Source organism: Hemitrygon akajei, chromosome 7 (assembly GCF_048418815.1).
Source record: "Hemitrygon akajei chromosome 7, sHemAka1.3, whole genome shotgun sequence".
Taxonomy (NCBI): domain Eukaryota; kingdom Metazoa; phylum Chordata; class Chondrichthyes; order Myliobatiformes; family Dasyatidae; genus Hemitrygon; species Hemitrygon akajei.
The window spans coordinates 162,357,362-162,384,355 of NC_133130.1; the positions used below are offsets into that span (position 1 = coordinate 162,357,362).

Genomic DNA, 26,994 nt, shown 5'->3' on the forward strand with positions numbered 1-26,994 from the left:
TAATCCTGGGAATTCAGATTACGGTAGAAAGGCCTGAAACTCATCAGTAATTCCCACTTGCTCACTGATATTATAAAATCAACAGTACATCCCAGTACCTCTCCAGCATCGTATTTATGCAGAGAAGGGAGAATTGTCACCAACAGATACAAGGACAATAGACTGATCCTTACCTAAGCCAATTGTGTTCCCTTCGAAGTTCATGTCTTTCAGTACGACAATGATGTTGCTCCCCTCTGGGGCAGGGTCTGTCCATCGACTGACCTGGCAACCCTTGATGTCATACCTGAGATGAACAGTAGTGCTGGTTAACAGCCTTAACACTGCAATTGCTGTAACACTCAGTGGCTCAATGCTTTAGAAGGTCAGTGAGCGGAAATGCAGGGGAGTAGACTACATTAAGAAGGCAAATAAGATTCAAAGCTTTGTCCCAGGAGAAGCAGAATCTGGAAGTTGCTTCATTTTCCAAATCTTTTCTTTGAGGAATCATGGAAAGATTTGCAGGCAATTAACGGGCTGACGGGCAGGAAGATGATTACTCCCTGGTAGGCTGTGCGGTTTCTTATACCAGTAAAAGCAATTATTAGTCATGCACAGCATGAGATCGAGCTCCAAATTCCAGCTGACCTTCTAATAAGGACTGACAGTGGAGATTCATTAAGAACTTCACTTATTTCATTTACAAAATAACACCAAAAATGACTACATACCGAGCCTGTATTCGCTCATCAGGGTAAAACACACTCTGCATTACGATGAAGTATTTCTGTTAAAAAAGAGAAATGTTGTTTACATAAATTGAAGGTGAAGAGCTCATTCCCAGCTCCCAGAGAGGTACACAGGTTTTTAGTGAACAGACTTCCAAGTGGGAAATTCACAAAATTCATCAAATGTTCCACCTTTATTATCTCCATGAAAAACACAGTCATTAATGAAATATTACCTTTCTCATGTTTGTTAATCCATGCCTTTTTATAAATATCACTTAATACTGAAGCTTTGAATTTTTGCAGATGATTTACCCTACACCAGGTTAAGGTTGGCCGGGCTATATTCACTTTACCCATTCACAACCCCATCAACTCCAAAAAATGCAGCAGATGTTGGAAACCTGCTTTATTGCAGATTTTATTACCAGATGATGTTGAAAATATTCAATAGGTAAGGAAGCATCTGAGGAGAGAGAAAATGCCAGAGGAATACACACAAAAATTCTGGAGGAACTCAGCAGGCCAGGCAGCATCCATGGAAAAGAGTACAGTTGACATTACAGGCCAAGGTACTCACTCTATCAGTCCTGAGTTCCTCCAAAATGTCGACTGTTTACTCTCGTCTATAGATGCTGCCTGACCTGCCGGGTTTCTCCAGAATTTTGTGTGTGTTGCTTTGGATTTCCAGCATCTGCAGATTTTCTCTTGTTTGAAATGCTGGAGGACCTCAGCAAATTAGCCAATGTTTTGGGCTGAGACACTTCATCAATCCTGAGTTCCTCAGTGTTTTGTGAGAGTTGTGTCCATTATGGATACGGCCCAGTCCATCTCGGGTAAAGCCCTGCCCACCATCGAACACATCTATACCAAATGCTGTCACAGGAAAGCAGCGTGCATCATCAAGGACTCCCACCATCGAAGCTATGCTCCCTCCTTGGTGCTGTTATCAGGAAGAAGGTACTCAAACACCACTAAGTTCAGGAACAGTCATTACCCCTCAAACATCAGGTTCTTGAACCAGAGGGGTTAACTTCACTCGTGCTATCACCAAACCTTTCCCACAACCTATGGACTCACTTTCAAGAACTCTTCATCTCATATTCTCAAATGTATTGCATATTAATTTGTTATTTTTTTCTTTATGTATTTGCAGAGTTTGTTGTCCTTTGCACATTGGTTGTTTATCCGTCATTGTGTGCAGTTTTTCAATGATTCTATTATGGTTTATAGTCATGAGTATGACTGCAAAAATGAAACTCAGAGTTGTATATGATGATAAATATGTACTTTGATAATAAATTAACTTTACTTAGAGTTGATCACTATTTCCAGCATCTGCAGAATCTCTTGTGTTTATGAGTTCACTGATGACATTGGTCGCTATTTTAAAGTTAGCTATAATGCCCAGGGAGGAATAGTTGGAAAATGCTGGCCAGACTTACTGCTGCGTCCTCCAGTGCATCTCTTGACAGCCTGGAATACATTTCATCCAAGCCTGGAATGTAGCTACTTGCAATGATGCAACATTTCTTATGAATTTTCTCTCAGCATGTTTATCTCGACCAGAATTTCACACCCCACGTCCCTAATCACAATGTCTGCATTGTGGCCCTTTTTTGTGAAGAGAGAACCTCTTGTTCTTTATGTATTTATAAAGGACTGTTGTTTTCATTTGTTCTTTATTTTCATATTCCCCAGTGTTTTGTACTTTCACCCCTGCACTTCCTTGATACCATTAGTCTTCCTGCAGTTCTGAGTTCCTGTTAATTTTGCCTCATTTCATTCTTTGAGGGCACACTGGATGTGGGAATTACACCATTATCTGAGGGGGTACACCACTCAGTCACAGATTGAGGTGTCACAGCAGTGTAGTGGTTAGCGCTATCAATAATCAGGATTCAATTCCCACCACTGTCTGTAAGGAATTTCTACGTTCTGGTTTCCTGCAGGTGCTCCATCTTCCTCGTCCATTGGCACTGGAAGGGTGGCAACACTTGTGGGCTACCTGCAACACATCCTCGGACAGTGTTGGCTGTTGACGCAGATGACACACTTCACTGTATGATTCAATATAATATGACGAATAAAACTAATCATTATCTCTAATTTTTAGATTCCGATATACAATAGACCTTTCCTCAGATTCTACCCCTTATATCTCCTCGTTCTTCCAATGATCACACTTCAATTTGAGACATATTATTTTGAGGTTACCTGATCTTCCCTTCAAAGTCCCTTCACAAGGAGCTAAAAATCTTCAAGCTAAAAAATTTTAGTCTTAACTATTTTAACCGTGTTCTTCAGTTCCTATTTATATAAAAGGTTAACCAATGCCCTCTTATATCAACAATATATCTCCCCTTTCCCAGTATGCTGCAGGCAAACTTTTTTTTATCACCCAATGTCCTTAACCTACCTCAATGCTTATGTTCAACTGACCTGGTGAGGTAGCTTTCTGTTGGCTGAAGGAAGAAGCTGGATTTGTCCTGTACCTGTCAGTCACTGTACATCTCCATGCCAATTCACAGCAATGATTACAAGACCACACTATTGTTGTCACGTAGTGAAGTCTGCATCAATTTACACACAGTACATTTCCATAAACAGCAATGGAATAAAGACCAGGTTTACTAATGTTCTTTGAGGTGTAAATTCATCAGGGGAACTCGAGGGGGAAGTACCCTGGGATCCTTAGGTCCCACCTGCGAGGACAAACAAGCTTCACTGCCACAACACACACAAAATGCCGGAGGAACTCAACAAGTCAGGGAGCATCTATTGAGGGGAATAAACAATTGACCTTCCAGCCGCCATCGTTCTCCCATTGCTTTAACATCTCGTTTGAGAGACAGGACCACACAACAGCATTTCTGCATCTGTGTAGATTCTGATCTGAAGTCCCTGTGAATGAGTGAGTGTGTGTGTGTGTGTCTGTGAGAGTGAGTGTGTGCGTGTATGTATGTATGTGTATGTATGGGGGGGGGGGGGGGGTTTGTCCTAGGACATGTGTCAGTGCGGACAGTGGGTCCTGGAGAGTGGAGGTTCAAGGTTGTAAGCCAGTATTTACAGTGTCCCTGAGTTTGTTGGCATTTACAGGTGCGCCCCAGGACTGCACAGGCATTTAGTTACAAAGGGGGAGGTGGTTCTGAGGAACGATTTGGAGTGAGAGTGGGCAAGCAGGGTTCTGAACCGTGCTCTGTGACACCTGGACAGGGAGGCTTAGTGCTATCAGCAAACTCCAGACATCACGTTATCCTGACATTGACAGTCTGGGTTGAGCCCTTTCCAAGTGGACACTTAGTGGATGGAGACAATGGCTCACCTTCCCCTCTTCTGGTATCTTGATACTGTGCACACCTGCAAGTAAAACAGAATGTGTGACTCAGATCAGCCAACCTCAAATAACTAATCCGAACAAGGTTCACAGGTACCACAGACTCAAAAGTTAATAAGAGATACAACAAACTGTATTAAGTGAAGGAAGCCAGGTATTACTAATTGTCATAACTTTTGTTTTACTTTCTCCAGCTGAAGAACTACTATTCATTTGGTAGTGTCCTAATAGGATGGTGTCTACATTTACTAGGAGATCCCTGAGACCTTTTGAAGTTCACAGATGATTCCCAAGAGAGTGTCAATATTACTGTGATCCCCTGGGAATGTGTTGGAAACATAGGCAGCCCCCAGGAATGTACAGGGTTCCTTGGGGAGAGTTAAAATTTACAGAGAATCACTGGGAGTGTTACAAGGGTCCCCAAGGATTGTGTCAATGTCTACAGTGGTCCCCAGGAATCTGTTGATATTTACAAATGGGTTCTTGGCAATGCCTCACTTAGGCCCTTCAGTTAACTTGTTGACTAGTGTTGTGAATAGGTGCAGCTGAAGGAATAATCTCATCTCTCCTGTAGTATTTAATGTGACACCACACAGAGATTATGATTGAGCTAGACAGGGTGTGGAAAACGTTCAAAATATTGCCTGGATTGGAGGGCTTGAGTTATAGGGATAGGATGGAATTGTTTCCCCTGGAGTGAAGAAGGCTAAGAAGTGATATGATAGATGTCTATTAAACTATGAGAGGCATAGATGGGTTAGCTAGTCAGTGTCTGTTTCCCATGGTAAGGCTGTCTCAAATTAGAGGGCATAAGTCTAAGGCAGGGGTGTGGGTGGAGAGGGAGAAAGAGAGAGAGAGTGGGGGGAGTGAGATAGAGGAGGAATGAGAGGGACAGAGAGAGAGTGGAAGAGAGAGAGGGGAGAGGGAGAGAGATTGATTGAAGGGATCTGAGGGGTAAATTTCTCACACAAAGATTGGTTGGTATCTGGAACAAGCTGACAGAGATGGTGGCGGTGGTGCAGGAACAGTAAAAGCATTGAAGAGGTATCTTGACAGGTACATGGATAAGCAGGCATAGAGGGATATGGAATTAATGTCGGCAAGTGGGATCAGTATAGATAGGCATGACACCCTGCAAAGTCAGTGAGCAGAAGGGTGTGTTTCTATGCTGTACAACTCTATGATCAACTTGACAGTTTGAGAAGAGCCTTTCATTATTACTGTGTTTTCTGTCCAGAAAGAATTCTCCATCCATGTTAGTAACTTACTCCCAACCCCCGGAACTCCAACAATGTTAACTTACCCCAGCGTGAAAGCCTGCATGAAGCCTTCTGAAAGTCCAAATACACATCTACTGGTGCCTTGTTACCTATTCTACTGGTCACATCTTCATATTACTCAATAGTTCAGTCAGAAATGATTTCCCCTTTCCTAAGTCCATAAGGATTATGCCTCATTTCATTATTCTTTTCATGGTGTTATATCCTGCACTATAGAATCCAACAATTTCCAATTTCAAGTAACCCTCACCTCTGCCTTTTTCTCCACACACCACCCCCAACCATCTCTCCTTCTCCATCGTCCCCCTAATTTTGTTGCCCTCCCCCTTTTTTCAGTTCCATCAACTTATTACCACACATTTCACTCAACAGCACTCACCCATGCCATCATGTTCTGATTTGTCCCATTTTCAGTTTTCCCCTAATGTTCCCATTATCATCTTCCTTACTTACTATATTCCAGCATTGGTAGCCTTTGTGTTTCTTCTTAACTCCCTAACGGCTGTCTCCATCTTCACTTTTCCCTCCGAAGACCTGACTCTCATCTGACTCTTTTTTTGTGTGTCTACCTCCATCTATCATTCCCCTTGCCTCCATTTTCCAACTCCATCCCTGCCTCTCCCTTAACTGGCTTGATCTGCCTTCGTTCATTTCTCACCCCCACCACCACCAGTCCATCAATCAGATCTAGCCTCTGTCTCACCACTCCCCTGCTCCTCTTTCTATGGGCCATCTCCCCTCTCAACTTTTAGTGCTGATGTAAAGTTTTGATCTAAAATGTCAACAATTGTACAACCCCCATACAGATGCTGATCAACCTGCTGAGTTCCTCCATTAGACTGTTTGTTGCTCCAGATTTCACAATCTGTATTCTCTTGCACCTCAACTTCAAAAGTCTCTTCACAAACAAGAGAAAATCTGCAGATGCTGGACATCCAGGCAACACACACAAAATGCTGGAGGAATTCAGCAGGCCAGCCAGGCAGCATCTATGGAAAAGAGTACAGTTGACGTTTTGGGCTGAGACCCTTCAAAGTCCTGCCGAAGAGTCTTGGCCCAAAACATCGACTGTTTACTCTTTTCCATAGATGCTGCCTGGTCTGCTGAGTTCCTCCAGCATTTTGTGTGTGTTGCTTTCATAAATCTCTTCCTTGGAACTAATACTGCCTTTATCTCCTGTCAGCCATGGATTGACCACTTTTCCTTTTGTTCCTTTGTACATTCAGGCAACTTTTTCCCTGAAAATGTGCATTATTTCTTTAAATATTAGCCAGAGCCTGTTCCCTCTGAAGCTTTCCTATCCATGTTTTATTCCAAGTCTCTTTCAAATGTTGTTATTGTATCTGCCTCAGCCACTTCCACCAGTAATGTTCTTGAAGAGGGTCATCATTGACAAAAGCCTTGAAGTGCGTCTGTGTTTAAATAGTGTCATAATTTATGTTTGAGCATACTATGTTCTCTAAAAATCCGTCCATGGTTAATAATGGAATGAGGTTTGGTGACAGACTTGGTAGAATTTGCAGATTTTTAAAAAAAATAGTTTAATTTTATTTATTTAGGGATGTAGCATAGTAACAGGCCTTTCCAGCCAAATGGGCCCATGCCGCCCAGTTATATTCATGTGACCAATTAACTTAATAAACCGTACTTTTTTGGAATGTGGGAGGAAACCAGAACACCAGGATGAAACCATTTACCTCAATGCTCATGTTGCAAAAGAGTGATTGAAATATAATGACGATTATGGTTGGAGAGTAAAGGAAATACGTTTGACATAAAGGGCTGCGAGGCTCTACCTTGTACAACAAAAGTGGGTATCTTAAACAGAAACTATGACAACATTTAAAAATCTTGAGGACAGGGCAGATAGTTGGCACATGCAATTAGGAGTAGACTATTACGAGAGAAGAACAGAGGCAGAGATTGGACGGGTAGATCGCTTAATGTAATTTGAGCATTATTCTGTGCGAGAATACTGGCCTTAGATCAAGGTTCCCAAACTGGAGTCCATGGACTCCTTGGTTAATGGTATAGGTCCATAACATAAAAAACTTAGAACAAGGACACCATCACCTTCCTTACAGCTGATAAAGGTGGGCAATTGGAAGTAAAACCATTACCATCAGCCCCCACCCCCAGAATGACATCAGGCTGCAAAGAGGAGCCAAAATCATCATCACTGTCCTCCCCAGCTCCTCTCCCCAAGCTCTACCCAGTGGTCCCAAATGTGAAGCAGAAGGAAACGGAAGTGGGGGTAGGATCATGTTAGTGTGACCCTGAGTTGTTGCTAAGTTAATAAATTTCACAACACATGCCAGTGATAATAAAGCTGATTCTGATGTATTGCTGAGGAATTAAACGATGAGGGAGAGGACTGGCTGCTGAACGTCATTGGCTGTGACAGTAGCCTAGCAATGTTTGCAGTTCACAGCAGCATATTACGGCCCTGTTTGTCAACAATGGTTCATTGTGCAGTGTGTTGTTGTTTAATAATATACAGGACAATGGCTACCAGAGAGCAATTACCAGACAGTAACCTGATACACAGCCTCAAATGGCATTGTAAATGGTAACAGAGAAATTATCAGAGTTTCCATTTGGAATTCTCCCTTGAGAAAGAAGATGCAACAACACACCGATCTCCCAAGGGTATTGGTTAGTTGTTAGGAATACATTAGGCATCCCATGACACTAACTGGAGAACAAGTAAATAAATGTGTACAAAACAACGGGAATTGTCTCTTCATGGGCCAACTCCAAAAATAACTCTCCCTCAGCTGTTGCTATGTGTCAAGGTATGTAACAATGAAATGAAGTGAATCTCAGGAGTAAAAAACAAGAGCTTGCATTTATATAGCACCCTTAACACAGTAAAAATATCCTAGCATGCTTCACAAGAACATTTTTAGTAAAAATTGACACCAAACATTATGCTATAGCAGATAATCAAACACTTGGTCAAAATGGTGGTCGTAAACATATAGTCATTTAGAGGAGAGAAAGAAGTAGTGAGGAAGAGAAGTTCTGCTAAGCCATTCCAATATAGTCACCACCAATAATGTGGAAAATTGCCCTCTTCACAAAAATAAATCAAACCAACTACTATCAGATATCAATGTATCCTCAAGGATCAGCAAAGTGACAGAAGATGACATTGACCATGCTTCCAAATGTGGAGAAAGAGCTGAATTCCCGCGAAGAGATGAGATCACTGCCCTTTAAAGAGAAACATTTAAACTCAGTGTGGCCTTTAAGAAACATTGGTAAAATTGAAGTTGATGCATATCAAAGAGGAACACATTGGTTGGAGTCATTCTTTGTATGCAGGAAGGTGATTCTAGAAACATAGAGAACCTACAGCACAATACAAGCCCTTTGGCTCACAATGCTTCGCTGAACATGTACTTACTTTAGAAATTACCCAGGGTTACCCATACCCCTCTATTTTTCTAAGCTCCATGTATCTATGCAGGAGTCTCTTAAGAGACTTTATTGTATCTGCCTCCACCTCCGTTGCTAGCAGCCCATTCCACGCACTCACCACTCTCTGCGAAAAAAACTTACCCCTGAAATCTCCTCTGTACCTACTTCCAAACACCTTAAAACTATGCCCTCTTTTGTTAGCCATTTCAGCCCTGGGAAAAAAGCCTCTGATTATCCACACGATCAATGCCTCTCATCATCTGATACATCTCTATCAAGTCACCTCTCATCCTCTGTCGCTCCAATGAGAGAAGGCCAAGTTCATTCAACCTATTCTTGTAAGGAATGCTCCCCAATCCAGGCAACATCCTTGTAAATCTCCTCTGCACCCTTTCTATAGTTTCCACATCCTTCCTGTAGTGAGGTAACCAGAACTGAGCACAGTGGGGTCTGACCAGGGTCCTATTTAACTGTAACATTACCCCTCAGCTCTTGAACTGAATCCCACGGTTGATGAAGGCCAATGCACCGTATGCCTTCTTAACCACAGAGTCAACCTGCGCAGCAGCTTTGAGTGTCCTATGGACTCGGACCCCAAGATCCCTCTGAACCTCCACACTGCCAAGAGTCTTACCATTAATACTAATTTCTGCCATCATATTTGACCTACCAAAATGAACCATCTCACACTTATCAAGGTTGAACTCCATCTGCCACTTCTCAGCCCAGTTTTACATCCAATCGATGTCCCGTTGTAACCTCTGACAGCCCTCCATACAATCCACAACAGCCCAACCTTTCTATCATCAGTAAATTTACTAACCCATCCCTCCACTTCCTCATCCATCTGTTGAAGGAAATCAATCATTGCAACCCCAGACAGCTTTAGTCACTTCATCAAAAACTTTCCTTTCATTATAAGGTCAGCTGGAGAGATATCCACTGAGGATTTCACAATGAAGCTGTCCATGCCAGCATACAGCAAGAACTCAGTAACACTCAAGCACAGGCTGAGAAGGAGCAGATAACACTCATGAAACAGCACGGCAAATGTCTTCTCCAACAATTGAGTCTTGGTACTAACTAATGACATTCAATAGCATTACCATTGCTGAGACCCCATCATCAACGTCCGAGAGCTCAACATGCACTTAAAATCAAACCAGCTAAATGTATACCATATATAGACAATAAATTTCAGGCATATGCCAGTGATATTAAACCTAATTCTGATTCTGACCATGGCTACAAAAGCAAAGTAGAGCCAGGTTACCCTGTAGCTGGTGGCTCACCTCCTGACATCCCGGTCCCTTACGACACAAGACAGGAGAGCGATGGATGAATCTCCATTTGCCTGCACAAATGCAGCTCCAACAAGAAGCTCAACATAATTAAGGACAAATAACTCTCTTCATTAGTTCCCTGACCATCCCCTAAACATTTATTCAATCACCACTGATGCGTAATAACTCTGTGTGTATCATTTACAAAGTGCACCAAAGTTACTCTCCTTGGCAATTCTGATAGCAAACCCAAAATCCAGAACATCTACCAGAAAAGGAACAAGAACATTGAGTGCACACAAGCCCCTGAAGATTCCCCTCCAGGGCGCACTCTTTCCTGACTTCATAATATATTGCTGGTCCTTCATCATCAAGAAACTCCCTCACAAAAAAACAAGGGGAACACCTTCACCAAAAGAACTGCAGCAGTTCAGAAGAGCAACTCGACACCACTTTCCCAAGTGAGAAAAGGAACTGGCAAGAGAATGCTGGCTCTCTAAGTGATTCAAGATGTCAAAGTAAAGAAGAGACAACTTCAGAGGCAAGGCCTACAATAGCTTTGAGGATAGATATGTTACGCCTGTGCTCCCCCCCTCCTCCTTTTTGAGAATCGCAAGATTGCTATTAAGTCAGGTTAGGAGACCCAGGAAATGAGAGAAAGACATGCAGAATCCACAAAGAGTTTGGAATGTGTCCTGGCCTCCGAAAGGCGGAACCATTGATAACGGCTACTGTCTTTTGGAGACGGAATTGTGTATTGAATACTGTACGATTCATCGAAGCCCCCAGGCAATGAACCGAGGGGGGTTGGTGGAGGGATTGCATCATCTCAACCTGACTGACATCTGAGACCCTGTGAGTCAGGATAAAAGAGGGTCTGGGGAACAGCCCCTTCAGACGCACCAGAAGAAATGCTAGAACTCCTGTAACAGCGTAATAGCGAAAGCCGGTGGAAAAGCCCACGTGCATCCTTTTCCATTTGCCTCGGAATTGGTGGGCCTTTACCACGGAAGCGCAGCTTTAGCTAACCACAAAGGGGAAATCAGCCCCCAACGACTCTCGAAGGATTGACATCATAAAAGGAATGGGCAAGTTAAACCTCCGTCTTTCTCTCCAACCAAAAGCTGCAGCTTGAATGAACTAAAGTGACTTTTATATTTCCATCGGACAATACATTATCCCCTAGACAACGATAGAGCTATTTCTTATTGATTATTATTATACCCGCGCTTTTAGATTTAGTATTGACGACGTATATTATATGTATGTTTGCATTGATATCATTTTTGGGTATTTTTATCAATAAATACCATTAAAAATAGTACCATCAGACTTCAACGGACCTCTCTATCTTTGCTGGTAAGTGACCCAGTTATGGGGTACGTAACAATTGGGGTTCTCGTCTCAGGATTTGACACCAAATTGGGAGGCCAGTGAATCGGGCTTGTAAGTCCAAACTTGGATCTGGTTACGCGGGTAGCCAGACGGGAAACCAGCAAAGATGGATGTGGGTGAATTTATAAAAAACCCGACTCTGGAGGCGCTAGAGGCGGCCACCAAATCAGACTTAATAAATATGGCGAAGGTGTTAAATCTCGCAGAGGTGAGGTTGTCAATGAAAAAGCGGGAGGTGCGAAGGGCCATCACTCAGTATTATATTGAGAACAATGTGTCTGTGAGGGAGGGAGACACACCAGTTCCAGTACAGATCTGGAGAGACACGGGGGCTGAACTATCATTGATCAGCAGTAAGGTACTAGATTTTGGTCGCAAGACGGGAATGGTAGCTGTGAAAGGAATAGGAAAAGGGACGGAAATGGTGCCCTTACATAGGATTATTATGGATTGTGAGCTGGTATCTGGACCAGTTGAAATAGGGGTGCGATCAGAATTCCCGAGAACTGAAGCGGACGTCCTTCTTGGTAATGACTTAGCCGGTGGTAAGGTTTGGTCAGCAATGACGCTGACGAGACAGCTGGTGAGTGTTGAGGCTCCGCCCCTAGATTCCAAGATCTATCCCGCATGCGCGGTCACTCACAGCATGTCGAGAAAGGCAGCTGAGACAGAGAGCAGTTTAAATCAGGCCAGTATCGATTTGGCCGAGACATTTTTACCGACCCTGTACCAGGAGGGTGGGAAAACAGAGAATAGGAAAGTGAAAGAGAGTAAGGGAGAGGGGGTAGACCTGCCCTTAGCGAGGAGAAAAGTTCTAGAGGCACAAAATAAAGATGAGAAACAGTTAGAGCTGTTAAAAGGTCCAGAGTTGGACATGGATAATCTGTCTGGTTTGGCAGAACTGTTTGAAGAAGTTGAAAATTCTAAAGGTGTTCCCGATAATGAAATGAGGGCAGTCCTAGATGAAAAGGATGCCATTACCTTGAAGAAGTCTGTTGGGTTGGCAGATGAGGTTGTTCCAGCCCGCGGGGTTGAGGTTACTCCGGAAGGGAGTTGCCCAGAGAGTAGCTGGGAGAATCAGGGGAATTTAGAAGTTGGAATGGGTACGGGTATTGAAAGCCTGGAAGAGGCAAATGTCCTGTTTGAGTGTGTCCAAGATGTGGATGCACGTGGTACTGAACCTAGTAATGGAGCTCAGAAAAAGTCTTAGGTATTTGATTCCGTTAAAAAGGAATGCAGTCCTTGTGGGTCAGATAGACTTGGTTCAGTGAAGAAAGGATTAACCTTGGTAATAGTGGGAAGTGAGAGTTCCCAGGTGTTTGTGCTCGAAGGTGTGTTAAAAGTTAGTGGGGAGATGAATATTATTATTGTAGGAGAAGGGAAATATGTAGTTCCCAAATTGAATGGAGAAACTTTAAAGGCTGGACTGATATCAAAGGCAGCAACCAGGCTACAGAGACAATGGCGTGGTACCACAAAGCCTGTGAATCAATTACAGGTTGAGTTGGAAGGTAACGGGGCCCCACACGCTATTGTTATTCCAGAGTGTGGGGTGTGAAAAGGCAGAATTTGAAATGCTGTTTGAACAAAGAGTTTGAACTGAAAACCAATAGCCTGAAGAGTCCTGAAGAAAAAACTAGCAACTTGCGTAAAATTAAAGAATTGGGTGGAAATTCAGAAGATGGTCTAAGTTTGGGACACATTGTTGATAAAATAACTCCTATGGAAGGAGCGGACGAAAACCTATTTCGTCAGGGTGCACAAGCTCCCCACGTGGGAATTAACCGGAAAAGAGGCGAGGGTTAATGGGGACGCCATTTTTAAATAGCAAAAGCCGGTTTTACGGGATTTCAACAAAGCATGTGAATAATAAAGACAACCCCATGGAAGCCTGCCTGTTAACTTTGAAAGCAACATAAAGATTAATATTTGCATGAACTTTTGTAGTATACCCGTAAGCTAAGATCACAACTCTTTAGTTTTTGTTTGCTAAAGAAAAATAAGACCTACAAATAAAGGTGGTTATTATGGTAAATTGGAGTCTGATGCTACAAGACTTTAGTAAGGTACAAAATGTTAACATATTAAAGGAAGTGATAATATGCTCGCAGACTGTTTATCTAGATGCTGAATTGAAGGTATAACTGTATTACTCTGTAGAGAAAAAAAACTTTTGTATGGTGTTAGATTCTAAAATCCTGTAAGACTCTGTATTACTTTGTTTTTTTCCAATGGTAAAAAACGCATTGAAGAAAAGGGGTGTTATGCCTGTGCTCCCCCCCCACTTTTTGAGAATCGCAAGATCGCTATTAAGTCAGGTCAGGAGACCCAGGAAATGAGAGAAAGACATGCAGAATCCACAAAGAGTTTGGAATATGTCCTGGCCTCCGAAAGGCGGAACCATTGATAACGGCTACTGTCTTTTGGAGACGGAATTGTGTATTGAATACTGTACGATTCATCGAAGCCCCCAGGCAATGAACCGAGGGGGGCTGGTGGAGGGATTGCATCATCCCAACCTGACTGACATCTGAGACCCTGTGAGTCAGGATAAAAGAGGGTCTGGGGATCAGCCCCTTCAGACGCACCAGAAGAAATGCTAGAACTCCTGTAACAGCGTAATAGCGAAAGCCGGTGGAAAAGCCCACGTGCGTCCTTTTCCATTTGCCTCGGAATTGGTGGGGCCTTTACCATGGAAGCACGGCTTTAGCTAACCACAAAGGGGAAATCAGCCCCCAACGACTCTCAAAGGATTGACATCATAAAAGGAATGGGCAAGTTAAACCTCCGTCTCGCTCTCCAACCAAAAGCTGCAGCTTGAATGAACTAAAGTGACTTTTATATTTCCATCGGACAATACATTATTCCCTAGACAATGATAGAGCTATTTCTTATTGATTATTATTATACCCGCGCTTTTAGATTTAGTATTGACGATGTATATTATATGTATGTTTGCATTGATATTATTTTTGGGTATTTTTATCAATAAATACCGTTAAAAATAGTACCATCAGACTTCAACGGACCTCTCTATCTTTGCTGGTAAGTGACCCAGTTACGGGGTACGTAACAGATACTGTTGGCAGAATTGGGAGTAGCACTCCATTTTTGGCAAATTAAAGAAAATGCAGCATGGAAACAGGTTCATCAGTCCAACTTGTATTTCCACTACTCTTATCAGCATGTTTTCTGAGTATTTTTTACTTACTCATTAACAGAATGAAGCTGTAGCTGGCCAGGCCAGTATCTACTGCCTATTCCTTAGTGACCTTGAGAAGGAGATGACGACTCTCCTTAAGTCCTTCTGGTGACAGTCCTTACAGTGTTGTTGAGTAGGGAGCTCCAGGGTATTGATCCAGTGACAGCATAAGAATGGGGTTATCTTTGTAAGGCAGATAGTGATATTCTCCATGTATCTACTGCTCTCGTTTCTCTTGGTGATAGAAGCATTAAGTTTGTAGATGCTTTGTGCTCAACGCAGTGCAATTTTTAGAAGGTACAAAATGAAAACGCTGATGTGGAGGATTGAATGTTGCGGCTGATGAAGGTGGCAGCTAGTTGATCTTGGATGATGTTGAGCCTCAAAAGTAATTGTTGTGTTCCTCCGAGTGAATGGAAAGGATTCCATCACATCATTGGTATAATCACACAATACTTAGAGCATAGAGTGAGGCCATTCTGTCCACAAACACCAGCTCTAAATAAACCAGTTCTACAATCCAACTCAAAGTTTGAAAGGTTCATTTATTATGAAAGTATACAACTTGAAATTCTTTTCCTCCAGCGCCAAGAAAGAAAAACAGCACAATCATCAACCCCCAAATGCCCCGCCCTGCACAAAAAAAATGAACAAAAACTCTCTCCCCAGAGTCCTGTATATCTTTTTTTCTCCTTACTTACCAAATTCCCTTTTGAAAACCATGATTAAATTTGGCTCCCTCATCTACCCTGCACTGCATTCCAGATTCTAATCCCTCATATATAATAAAACATTTTTGTTTCTTAGCTAGTACAAGAGTTTAGGGAATCATACAGTATGCCCAGCCACTTAGCATCTAATTGTGTAACCATACTATCTAGGTAGCTGAGTCAGTTAAATTTATGTTGACTGTGAGGGATTTTAAAATGGTAATCTAATTAAATGTCACGTAGACTAGGGCTGCTTCATTTTCTGAGGAATGGGAATGGAGACAAGGTCTAATCATCAGCAAGCACCCTCACAACAGGACCAGAGATGGAAAGAAGGCCAATGATGAAGAAATGAAGGTGGTTAAAATCTGGCCGCTGCCCCAAAGGACTCCTACAGAGATGTCCAAGGGTTGAAGTGATTTGCATCCAAAAGCCAACTTGCAAGGTACAACTGCAGTTTGTTGTGGGCCATACCACATAAGAGAAAAGGCTGATCAAAATCATGGATGGATTAAAAATAAGGGATGAGAATTTTTAATAACGAGGGTTTGCTGTGAGCCAGCAGATCCAGAGTGAATAGGACTTAGTGAAGGTTGTGATCCAGGGAGCAGTCTTAAATTAACTGAAGTGAATGGAGGCATGGAGAATAAATAAATAAATATATGAATGGTAGATGGTCTGTAGAAATCAGGAATTCATATATTTGTACAAAAATTTTCAAATCTGTCACTGTGGCCTGGGACAGGTCCTAATACAAGTCTCACATATGTGGCTCAACTCAAATTTTAGGATATTTGTAGCCTTCCTCATAATTCTGAACTTTGTCTAAATAAGCTGCAACCAAGCCTAATAAGGTATACCAGTCAATGTTAATATAGGGGTTCCCAACCTTTTTTATGTCATGGAGCAATACCATTAAGCAAGGGGTCCGTGAACTCCAGGTTGGAACCTGAGGAGCATATGATAAGACTTCAGAGGGATGAACAGGGATCTCACTGAAACCTACTGAATGCTGAAAGGCTGGGATAGAGTGGACATGGAGAGAATATTTCCATTAGATGAAGAGTCTAGGATCTAAGGGCACAGACTGAATAAGGGAACCTTCCTTTAAAACTGAAATGAACAGGTATTTCTTCAGCCAGCAGCTGGTGAATCTGTGGGATTTGTTACACAAAGGGTGGTGGAGGCCAAGTCAATGGGAGTATTAAGACTGATAGGTTGGGGGTAATGGGTTAAAGGTTACAGGGAGAAGGTGCTACAAAGGGGTTGAAAAACCAGCCATGATTGAATAGCAGAGAAGATTCAATGGGCTGAATTACCTAATTATGCTCCTTTTTATTATGGTCTTACCCACATAAGTTTCATCAAACTAGTGATTACACCATCTGGACGGAAGAAGCTCAGATGATGCCAGACTAGGTCATTTTCTTGGCTCCAAATTCCAAATTATGGGAATCAAGGAAAACAGAATCACAAACAGGCCAAATTGAAATAAGGATGACAGTGTTTTGTTTTGCAAGGGGTTGTTAGTAATCAAGTTGAGTTTTTATGATTATCTGGCAGTTTTTTTAAACTGAGATCATATTTATTTCAAATCACCTACAAGATGCACTGCAACAACTGACCATGGTTTCTTTGGCAGTACATCCCAAATCCACACCAATGTTCCTCCCCTTCTCTCACCCCTCCAACAAACTGAGCCCTACTTCCCACATCTCTTCCATCACCACACCATTCCATGTCGGAAATGTGGCAAATTCCATTTTATTCAAATCCAGAAAGTCCTTACCATTTCCCACAAGTGGCTTATGTCAGTTCAAAGAGAAGTTTCCTCATTAGCTTCTTACAGGTAACGGGGATGGACAGTAAGTGTGGGACTTGCCAATGCCATTCACAGCTTGAATAAAGGGACTCACTGGGTTTAATGAGATGTCAATACTTGAAAGGGAGAGAAGTAAAAAAAAAAAGGTATGGTTCAGGAAAAATGAAAATCGTTGAGAGGAAGCTTTCTTGGAGCATAAATTCCAGTTGGTCTAAGAAGCTTCATACTTTGTTATATCATCTATGTTGCAAAGAACAGTGAAGGTCAGCAGGCTACAGTTAGAACTGGACAGCAGATTCATTTAATCTCCCACAGGCTCCACTTTGCCTGAGATTATCTAACACAGGGATTCCCAACCTGGGGTCCACGGACCCCTTGCCTAATGGCATTGGTACATGATATAAAAAAGGATTTGAACATAGCACGAGCTGGACTGCAGATTAGGTCTGTATCTTTCAGTTGCACGTTGCCTCAATCAAATGAGCAATCGTTGGGAGGTCTTTTAATTAAATAAGATTTGTTTGCCCTGAAATCTTACTTCTTCTGCTTACCTAGAAACTTTACCAGCAATGAGTGTGGGTACCTCTCCATGTGTTGTAGGTAGGACCGAAGGTTTGACAGCAGAAACTTTATCTCTCTCTTTTCCTGTGTTTTCAAGAAAATCTTCTTGTCATTCCTGGGAGTCAAATAAAAACAAATTAAGTGTTTCCCCCCCAACCCAGTCCCATTCCAACCTGTGGAAGAGAGATGGGGTGAAAGGACAGGCTCTGTGTTCAAAAGGGGGCCTTTAGGGAGAAGGGAGTGAAGAGCGAAGATGGCGATGGAGAGGGGTAATATAGAAGATGGAATGGGTTGGGGATGAGATGGAGAGTCAGGAAAGGGGATAGCATGTATGGGGATGATAATCATGAGGGGTAGGTGATCTGGGGGCTGTGCGTAAGGGGAAAGGATGGTGTAGGTGTCTGTCACTCTCAGAAGGCAGCACACCATCGCTCCGGGCGGAGTCAGGGTCTTTTGTTACTGAAGGTGTCAATGCTGCACACTTATTGTCTGCTACTCTGCCCATGACAATCTTACTCACGTTAGGAAGAAGTTGGCTTTGCTCTTGGAGTTGCTGATGAACTGTAGGTAGAAGCCCTCCGAGCTGAGAGACTGCTGGTAGTCACTCTCACTCATCCTCAGCATTCTCCGGAACTGTGCAAATACAGGTCCTGCAAACGTCTTCATCTCAAAGCCCTGCCAGTAAACAAGCAATAAACAGAAGGAAACTTTGAGAGGAATGCTATCTGACAGCACCTGTCACAAATATTCCATACACCTTACAGAATATAGCTGCAAACTGATGGATTTCTTGCAACAAATCTTTATAAACATCTGTTGTAAAACAGGATTACATTGCAAAATACCTTGGTTAATAAGGAGTTAAAACCAGCAAACTGGAGATGTGTAGCCGTATAATTTTCATAAACTGTAGTGAACTCCCCAGACTATAGATTCCCAACCTGGGGTCTACAGACCCCTCAGCTAATGGTAGGAGTTCATGGCATAAAAAAGGTTGGCAACCCCTGCTCTAGACAAAGGCAGAGAAATGGAAAGCAATTGTGTTTCAGGTGAGGTGGCAAGCATCAGATCGGGTTGATGTGTTGCTAAGAAAGAAACGTCTATTCTTCTGGTATTTCTTGATGAACATTTGCTTTTTGTTAAAGGAGATAAAATAAAACAGATTGACCTACCTTGTGCACCTGAGTTAGCACTGCACTGAAGTCTGGTTCATTTAGTAAGCCCTAGAGAAGGAGAAAATGAAATTTCAGACAATCAATCTAAAAATTAAGATCAAAGACATGACTTGGATGACTTTCAGAACCTCAGGATGTCTCAAAGCTTTTAGCAGCCAGTGAAGGCTATTTTGGTGTTGTCGTTATTGTGATGTATGATACATAATAGCTGATTTCCACTCAGCAAAACCCCACTAATGTTTGTTGAGGGATTAATGTTGACCAGGGTAACTTTTCTGCATTTCTTCAGATGAATCAGGACACCAAAGGATTTTTCACTTTGCTTGAGATGTGAGCTGTCCCATCTGACAGTAAAGTCGTGGCTCAGTATTGGTATTGGAAACTTCAGATTGGGTTTTGAACATGAGTCTCTGGAGTTGAGACTAACACAGCTATTGACACTTCCCACAACAGAATCAGAACCAGGATCAGGTTTAATATCATGAGCATCTGTCATGAAATCTGTGGCAGCAGTACAATGCTGGTAGAAGTTTATTTAAATTAAGATACATAGTACAAAAAACATATTTAAAAAAAAGTAGTGAGGTAGTGTCCATTTAGAAATCAGATGGCAGAGGGGAATCACTGGATGTATGCCTTCAGGCTTCTTCCTGACGGTTACAATGAGAAGAGAGCATGTTCTGGATGGTGGGGATCCTTGATGATTGAAGCCACTTTTCCAAGGCACCATTTCTTGAAGACATCTTGGATACTATAGAGGCTAGTACCCATGATGGAGCTGACTAATTTTACAACTCTCTGCAGCTTGCTACAATCCTGTACATTAGCCCCCCGCCCCCCCCCCCCCCACCAGACGATGATGCAGCCAGTCAGAATTCTCTCCACGGTATATCGGTAGAAACTTTCCAGCGTTTTAGGTGACAATCCAAATCTCCTCAAACTTCTGATGAAATATAGTCACTGTTTTGCCTTCTGTATAACTGTATCAATATGTTGGTATATAACATATACATATAAGGTAGCTGACTATGCATCAAATCTCTTCTGTAACTCTATTTTTGCTGAATTTTGTTTTCAGATCAGGATATCAAGGGTGTATAAGGACAAAGCAAGTAAATGGAATTGTGGCACAGATATCCTATGATCTAACTGAAGGATATTGGAAGACAGAGAAAACTTGCTCCCATTCCTAACCTTTGAACCCTGTTGTCTAGTAAATATTTATTTGTTAATATTTGCCTGCTGCTATCAGTTAACACTCTAGATGTTAATCTGGTTTAGGACACCTTTGTATTTCTCTAGGGATTAAAAGCATGTGGCTTTATTTTGTTGATATCAATATTCTAACCACATGAGAATTTACAGCTATAATAACAGGGCAGCTGTAACCCTTGGGATATTACAGACTCACTGCCATGCATTAGTCAACAAGGAGTTGAGTATAGCTTCACAGTGTGCAGCACTTTAAGTTGAGAAATGTCTCCAGTTAAATTTGGGAACAATCAGACCTTGTGACTTATACTTGTGGGATAGAGAAGTCAGGTACCTTTTTCATTTACCAGAAATGTACTTGGAATAACAGCAAGCATTTCAGCCCGTCATGATCAGCTCAGATAAATAAAAGAGCTGGCCATTGACTTTGGGAAAAGGTGGGGTGCACATGAACCTGTCTACCTCAACAGTGCTGAGGCTGAAAGGGTTATGAGCTTCAAGTTCCTAGGATTGAACATCACCACCAGCCTGCCCTTTGCAAGGGTGTGGATGCCGTGGCCAAGAAAGCTCCCTAACACCTCTACCTCTTCAAGAGGCTAAAAAACATGGCACATCCCCATTGACCCTCACCAATTTTTTATCATTGCACCACAGAAAGCACCCTCTCCGGGTATATCACGGGTAGTTTGGTAAAGCAACCACTCTGCAATGACTGTAAGAAACTGCAGAGTTGTGGACACCAAGGAAACCAGCTTCCCCTACATTTCTTGCTATCTCAGGAGAGCAGCCAGCATAATCAAAGACCACACCCACCCAAATATTTTGTCTTCTCCCCTCTCCTATCAGGCAGAAGATACAAAGACCTGAAAGCATATAGCATTAGGCTCAAAGACAACATCTACCCTGGTGTTATAAGACTATCAAATGGTTCCCTAGTATGATAAGACAGACTCTTGACCTCAATATGATTTTATTTTTTACCTGGACTGCACTTTTTCTGTAGCTGTTACATTTGGTTATTGTTTTACCTTGTTCTGCCTCCATGAATTGATCTATATAAACAGTATGCAAGACAGGCTTTTCACACTAACTTGGTGACAATAATTTACAAAAAAAACAATTCCATTTCAAATCATCTGCTTGGAAATTCCAGAGGCCACAGTTCAAAGATTCAAAGTTTTTTGGGGGAAATCCTACAAAAATTGGTGGATTTGACCCAGCACATCACGGGTAAAACCCTCCCAACCATTGAGCACATCTACATGAAACGTTGCCATAGAAAAGCAGCATCCATTATAAAGGATCCTCACCCCCCCAGGCCGTGCTCTTTTCTCGCTGTTGCCATCAGCCTCAGGACTCGCACCACCAGGTTCAAGAACAGTTACTACCCCTCAACCATCAGGATCTTGAACAAAAGGGGAAAATTTCACTCATTTAAGGACTCTTTTATCTTATTTCATGCTAGTTATTTATTGCTATTTATTATTTATATCTGTAGAGCTTGTTTACAGTTCACATATCCTGTTTACAGTTATGATTCTATAGATTTGCTAAGTATGCCCGCAGAAACAGAATCTCAGGGTTGTATGTGATGGCATGTATGTACTCTGATAATAAATTTTACTTTGAACTTTGAATTCCATATTTTAATATCCTTTCTATGGAAGGTGCTTCCGGGTTTTATTTTGAAATATTTATAATACTAAGACTGTCCCCTCATTTTTGATTCTCAGAGACAGAAGGTTTCTCCTTATCAATCCCAATCTTTTCAACATTTCAAACAGAGAGAAAGAAATGTTCCTGAGGGCAAATGATATAATCAAAATGCCGGGGACAGGTATAGAGCAGAAGCAGTTATACCTGGGAAGTGGGGGGTGATATTATCACTGGTGGAGTGACTGGAGATCTATGAGACTGTGGTGAACCCACTAGTGCAAAAACTACACATGAAAGTCTCAGTCGTGACATAAAGAAAACTTAGAAGGGACATTATGTCCCAGCAAGATTGAAGGAAGCTAGTCAGACAAACTGACTGGACAAAAGATAGAATCTTCGTGAAATTACACATGGCCATTTTACCTGATCTGGTGATTCCAAATAATAAACTTTTAACATCATGAATGCACCTATAAATGCAACACCCCATTCAATGCAATACTGTCCTCAGACTCAGCTCAATACACCAAACTCATCACCTACTTACTATGAATCTCTATCAATCACAACTCCCAACTAACACTCACACATTCACCTCACCAACACATTTGTCACTGTTGCAAATGTTGTGTTTGCATCTGACAACCGGAAAACACTCCAGCATGATTGTTACACTGCGAGTAGAGAAATGGCTACATCATCTTGGTCCCAAGGATGAGATAACCATATAACCATATAACAATTACAGCACAGAAACAGGCCATCTCAGCCCTTCTAGTCCGTGCCGAATGCTTACTCTCACCTAGTCCCACCGACCTGCACTCAGCCCATAACCCTCCATTCCTTTCCTGTCCATATACCTATCCAATTTTACTTTAAATGACAATATCAAACCTGCCTTTACCACTTCTACTGGAAGCTCATTCCACACAGCTACCACTCTCTGAGTAAAGAAATTCTTTGTGTTACCCCTAAACTTTTGCCCCCTAACTCTCAACTCTAACTCTCCTCTTGTTTGAATCTCCCCTACTCTCAATGGAAAAAGCCTATCCACGTCAACTCTATCTATCCCCCTCATAATTTTAAATACCTCTATCAAGTCCCATCTCAACCTTCTACACTCCAAAGAATAAAGACCTAACTTGTTCAACCTTTCCATGTAACTTAGGTGCTGAAACCCCAGGTAACATTTTAGTAAATCTTCTCTGTACTCTCTCTATTTTTTGACATATTTCCTATAATTCATGACCAGAACTGTACACAATACTCCAAATTTGGCCTTACCAATGCCTTGTACAATTTTAACATTACATCCCAACTCCTATACTCAATGCTCTGATTTATAAACGCCAGCATACCAAAAGCTTTCTTTACCACCCTATCCACATGAGATTCCACCTTCAGGGAACTATGCACCATTATTTCTAGATCACTCTGTTCTACTGCATTCTTCAATGCCCTACCATTTACCATGTATGTCCTATTTGGATTATTCCTACCAAAATGTAGCACCTCACACTTATCAGTATTAAATTCCATCTGACATCTTTCAGCCCACTCTTCTAACTGGCCTAAATCTCTCTGCAAGCTTTGAAAACCTACTTCATTATCCACAACACCACCTATCTTAGTATCATCTGCATACTTACTAATCCAATTTACCACCCCATCATCCAGATCATTAATGTATATGACAAAAAACACTGGACTCAGTACAGATCCCTGAGGCACACCACTAGTCACCGGCCTACAACCTGACAACCAGTTATCCACCACTACTCTCTGGCATCTCCCATCCAGCCACTGTTCAATCCATTTTACTACTTCAATATTAATACCTAACAATTGAACCTTCCTAACTAACCTTCCGTGCGGAACCTTGTCAAAGACCTTACTGAAGTCCATATAGGCAACATCCACTGCTTTACCCTTGTCAACTTTCCTAGAAACCTCTTCAAAAAATTCAGTAAGACTTGTCAAACATGACCTTCCACGCACAAATCCATGTTGACTGTTCCTAATCAGACCCTGTCTATCCAGATAATTATATATACCCTTTCTAAGAATACTTTCCATTAATTTACCCACCACTGACGTCAAACATACAAGCCTATAATTGCTAGGTTTACTCTTAGAACCCTTTTTAAACAATAGAACAACATGAGCAATACGCCAATCCTTCAGTACCATCCCCGTTTCTAACGACATTTGAAATATTTCTGTCAGAGCCCCTGCTATTTCTACACTAACTTCCCTCAAGGTCCTAGGGAATATCCTGTCAGGACCCAGAGATTTATCCACTTTTATATTCTTAAAAGTGCAAGTACTTCCTCCTCTTTAATCGTCATAGTTTCCATAACTTCCCTACTTGTTTCCCTGACCTTACACAATTCAATATCCTTCTCCTTAGTGAATACCGAAGAAAAGAAATTGTTCAAAATCTCCCCCATCTCTTTTGGCTCCACACATAGCTGTCCACTCTGATTTGCTAAAGGACCAATTTTATCCCTCACTATCCTTTTGCTATTAATATAACTGTAGAAACCCTTTGGATTTATTTTCACCTTACTTGCCAAAGCAACCTCTTATCTTCTTTTAGTTTTTCTAATTCTTTCTTAAGATTCTTTTTACATTCTTTATATTCCATGAGCACCTCATTTACTCCATGCTGCCTATATTTATTGTAGATATCTCTCTTTTTCCGAACCAAGTTTCCAATATCCCTTGAAAACCATGGCTCTCTCAAACTTTTAACCTTTCCTTTCAACTTAACAGGAACATAAATATTCTGTACCCTCAAAATTTCACCTTTAAATGACCTCCATTTCTCTATTACATCCTTCCCATAAAACAAATTGTCCCAATCCACTCCTTCTAAATCCTTTCTCATCTCCTCAAAGTTAGCCTTTCTCCAATCAAAAATCTCAAACCTGGGTCCAGTCCTATCCTTCTCCATAATTATATTCAAACTAATGGCATTGTGATTACTGGACCTGAAGTGCTCCACAACACATACCTCCGTCACCTGACCTATCTAATTCCTTAACAGGAGATCCAACACTGCCCCTTCTCTAGTTGCGGCAAAAAACTATCCTGCACACATTTTACAAACTCCAAACCATCCAGCCCTTTTACAGTATGGGCTTCACAGTCTATGTGTGAAAAATGAAAATCTCCCACAATCCCAACCCTGTGCTTCAAATATCTGCTATCTCCTTACAAATTTGCTCCTCCAATTCTCGCTCCCCATTAGGTGGTCTATAATACACCCCTATAAGTGTTACTACACCTTTCCCATTCCTCAATTCCACCCAAATAGTCTCCCTAGACAAGCCCTCTAATCTATCCTGCCAGAGCACCGCTGTAATATTTTCTTTGACAAGCAATGCAACACCTCCCCCTCTTGTCCCTCCAATTCTATCACACCTGAAGCAACAAAATCCAGGAATATTTAGTTGCCAGTCACACCCCTCCTTTAACCATGTTTCACTACAATATCATATTTCCAGGTATCAATCCATGCTTTAAGCTCATCCACCTTTCTTACAATGCTCCTAGTATTAAAATAAATGCATTTAAGAAATTCTCCACCTCTTCCTTTCTGTTTATCTCTAACAATGCAAACAACTTTACTGTCTTCTTTTTCATCCTTCTCCCATACATCTGTTCCTACACTCTGATTCCCCTTCCCCCTTGTATCTAGTTTAAATCCACTGGAGCCTCACTAGCAAACCTGCCTGCAAGGATATTTGTCCCCCTCCAGTTCAGATGTAAACCATCCCGCCATAACAGGTTCCATCTTCCCTGGAAAACTGCCCAATTATTTATAAATCTGAAGCCCTCCCTCCTGCACCATGTCTTCAGCCCCGTGTTGATCTGTGCTATCTTACTATTTCTAAACCCACCTGCATGTGGCACTGGTAGCAATCCTGAGATTGCTATCCTGGAGGGTCTGTCCTTTAACTTGGCGCCTGACTCCCTAAACTCACCTTTCAGGACCTCCTCACTCTTCCTACCCACATGATTGGTCCCTACATGGACCTTGACATCCAGCTGCTTACCCTCCCTCTTGAGAATACTGAGAACTCGATCCGAGATAGCGCGGACCCTGGCACCAGGGAGGCAACAGACCATCCGGGATTCTCGATCTCTCCCACAGAACCTCCTATCTGTCCCCCTAACTATCGAATCCCCTATCACTCATGATAGATGGTGCTCAATCACTGGAGAAACCAGTGCTGTCAATTCCACTGCAGTCTGTAAGGAGTTTATGCATTCTCGCTGTGCTCTAGTTTCCTCCCACAGTCCAAAGACATATGGTTAAGGTTAGTGAGCTGCAGGCATGCTATGTTGGCGCTGGAAGCACGGTGACACTTGTGGGTTGTTCAGTACAACCCTCACTGATCTGATGCAGAACAATGCATTTCACTATATGCTGCAATGTACATGTGACAAATAGAACTAATCTTTAGAAACCACTGTTGCAATCAGAAATAGCAACAGGACTGACACCTGATGAGTCCATCCTTTGACCTTATCCCCTTCTCATTCCTTCCCTATCCTAAAATATCTTTGATTTACAAGCAGAGAAACATACACCTCTTACTTCACTCCGTCTCTCACCACAACCCTCCACTTTTGTTCCAAATACTCTAGAACAGCAAACCCTCCAGGCTGTGTGGAACAGTAGGAAGACAACAAAGCTGACAATATTCTGATTCTCATTTTAACACTTGGAACCACCACATCAGGAACTAAACCCATGTATAATTTCAGGAATAACATATTGGCAAAGGGGGAGACACAAATGCAATTGTGTCCATTAGTATACTTCACTGTACTAGCTGTGGGTACATCGATTGTCCACTGGAGTCAGGAATTGTGATACCATTGGATAGTGTCTGTTACCAGTGGCCAGCCTTTTGCTGAAGATGAGTCTTGGTGACCCTAATACAGACGATTTGATGTATACTGAAGGCATCATGCTACCAGGATATCTGGCACCACCCTTGTGATGCATGATGTATGGTCATAGACTATCTGGGCAGTGACGGTTTTGGCAATATGCTATAATCTGATATACGTGTAGCCAACAGCTAAAGCCTACAATCCTTGCAAAGAAGTGTGGAGTTTGGAAGAAAACAATAACATTTTGTCAGGATACAAATGGTCATCGATCAACTCCTGCAAGAGAGCTGCAAGTACCTCCTGCTGCAGGCTGCAAGGAATTC

The 26,994-nt window shown here is 42.0% G+C and overlaps 1 protein-coding gene across 4 annotated transcripts in view; it reads right to left on the bottom strand.

Annotated features, from left to right (window-relative positions):
* Nucleotides 1–26,994, bottom strand: part of pip5kl1 (phosphatidylinositol-4-phosphate 5-kinase-like 1) — an 81,756-nt gene that overhangs the window by 5,838 nt on the left and 48,924 nt on the right. For all 4 annotated transcript variants that reach the window (XM_073052431.1, XM_073052430.1, XM_073052432.1 and 1 more), the window contains exons 3-8: nucleotides 18,893–18,943; nucleotides 18,241–18,395; nucleotides 17,711–17,835; nucleotides 4,033–4,067; nucleotides 711–766; nucleotides 174–286 (exon numbers count right to left, since the gene is read on the bottom strand). In XM_073052431.1, the coding sequence (XP_072908532.1) occupies nucleotides 174–286; nucleotides 711–766; nucleotides 4,033–4,067; nucleotides 17,711–17,835; nucleotides 18,241–18,395; nucleotides 18,893–18,943 (535 nt within the window). The remainder of the gene's footprint in view (nucleotides 1–173; nucleotides 287–710; nucleotides 767–4,032; nucleotides 4,068–17,710; nucleotides 17,836–18,240; nucleotides 18,396–18,892; nucleotides 18,944–26,994) is intronic.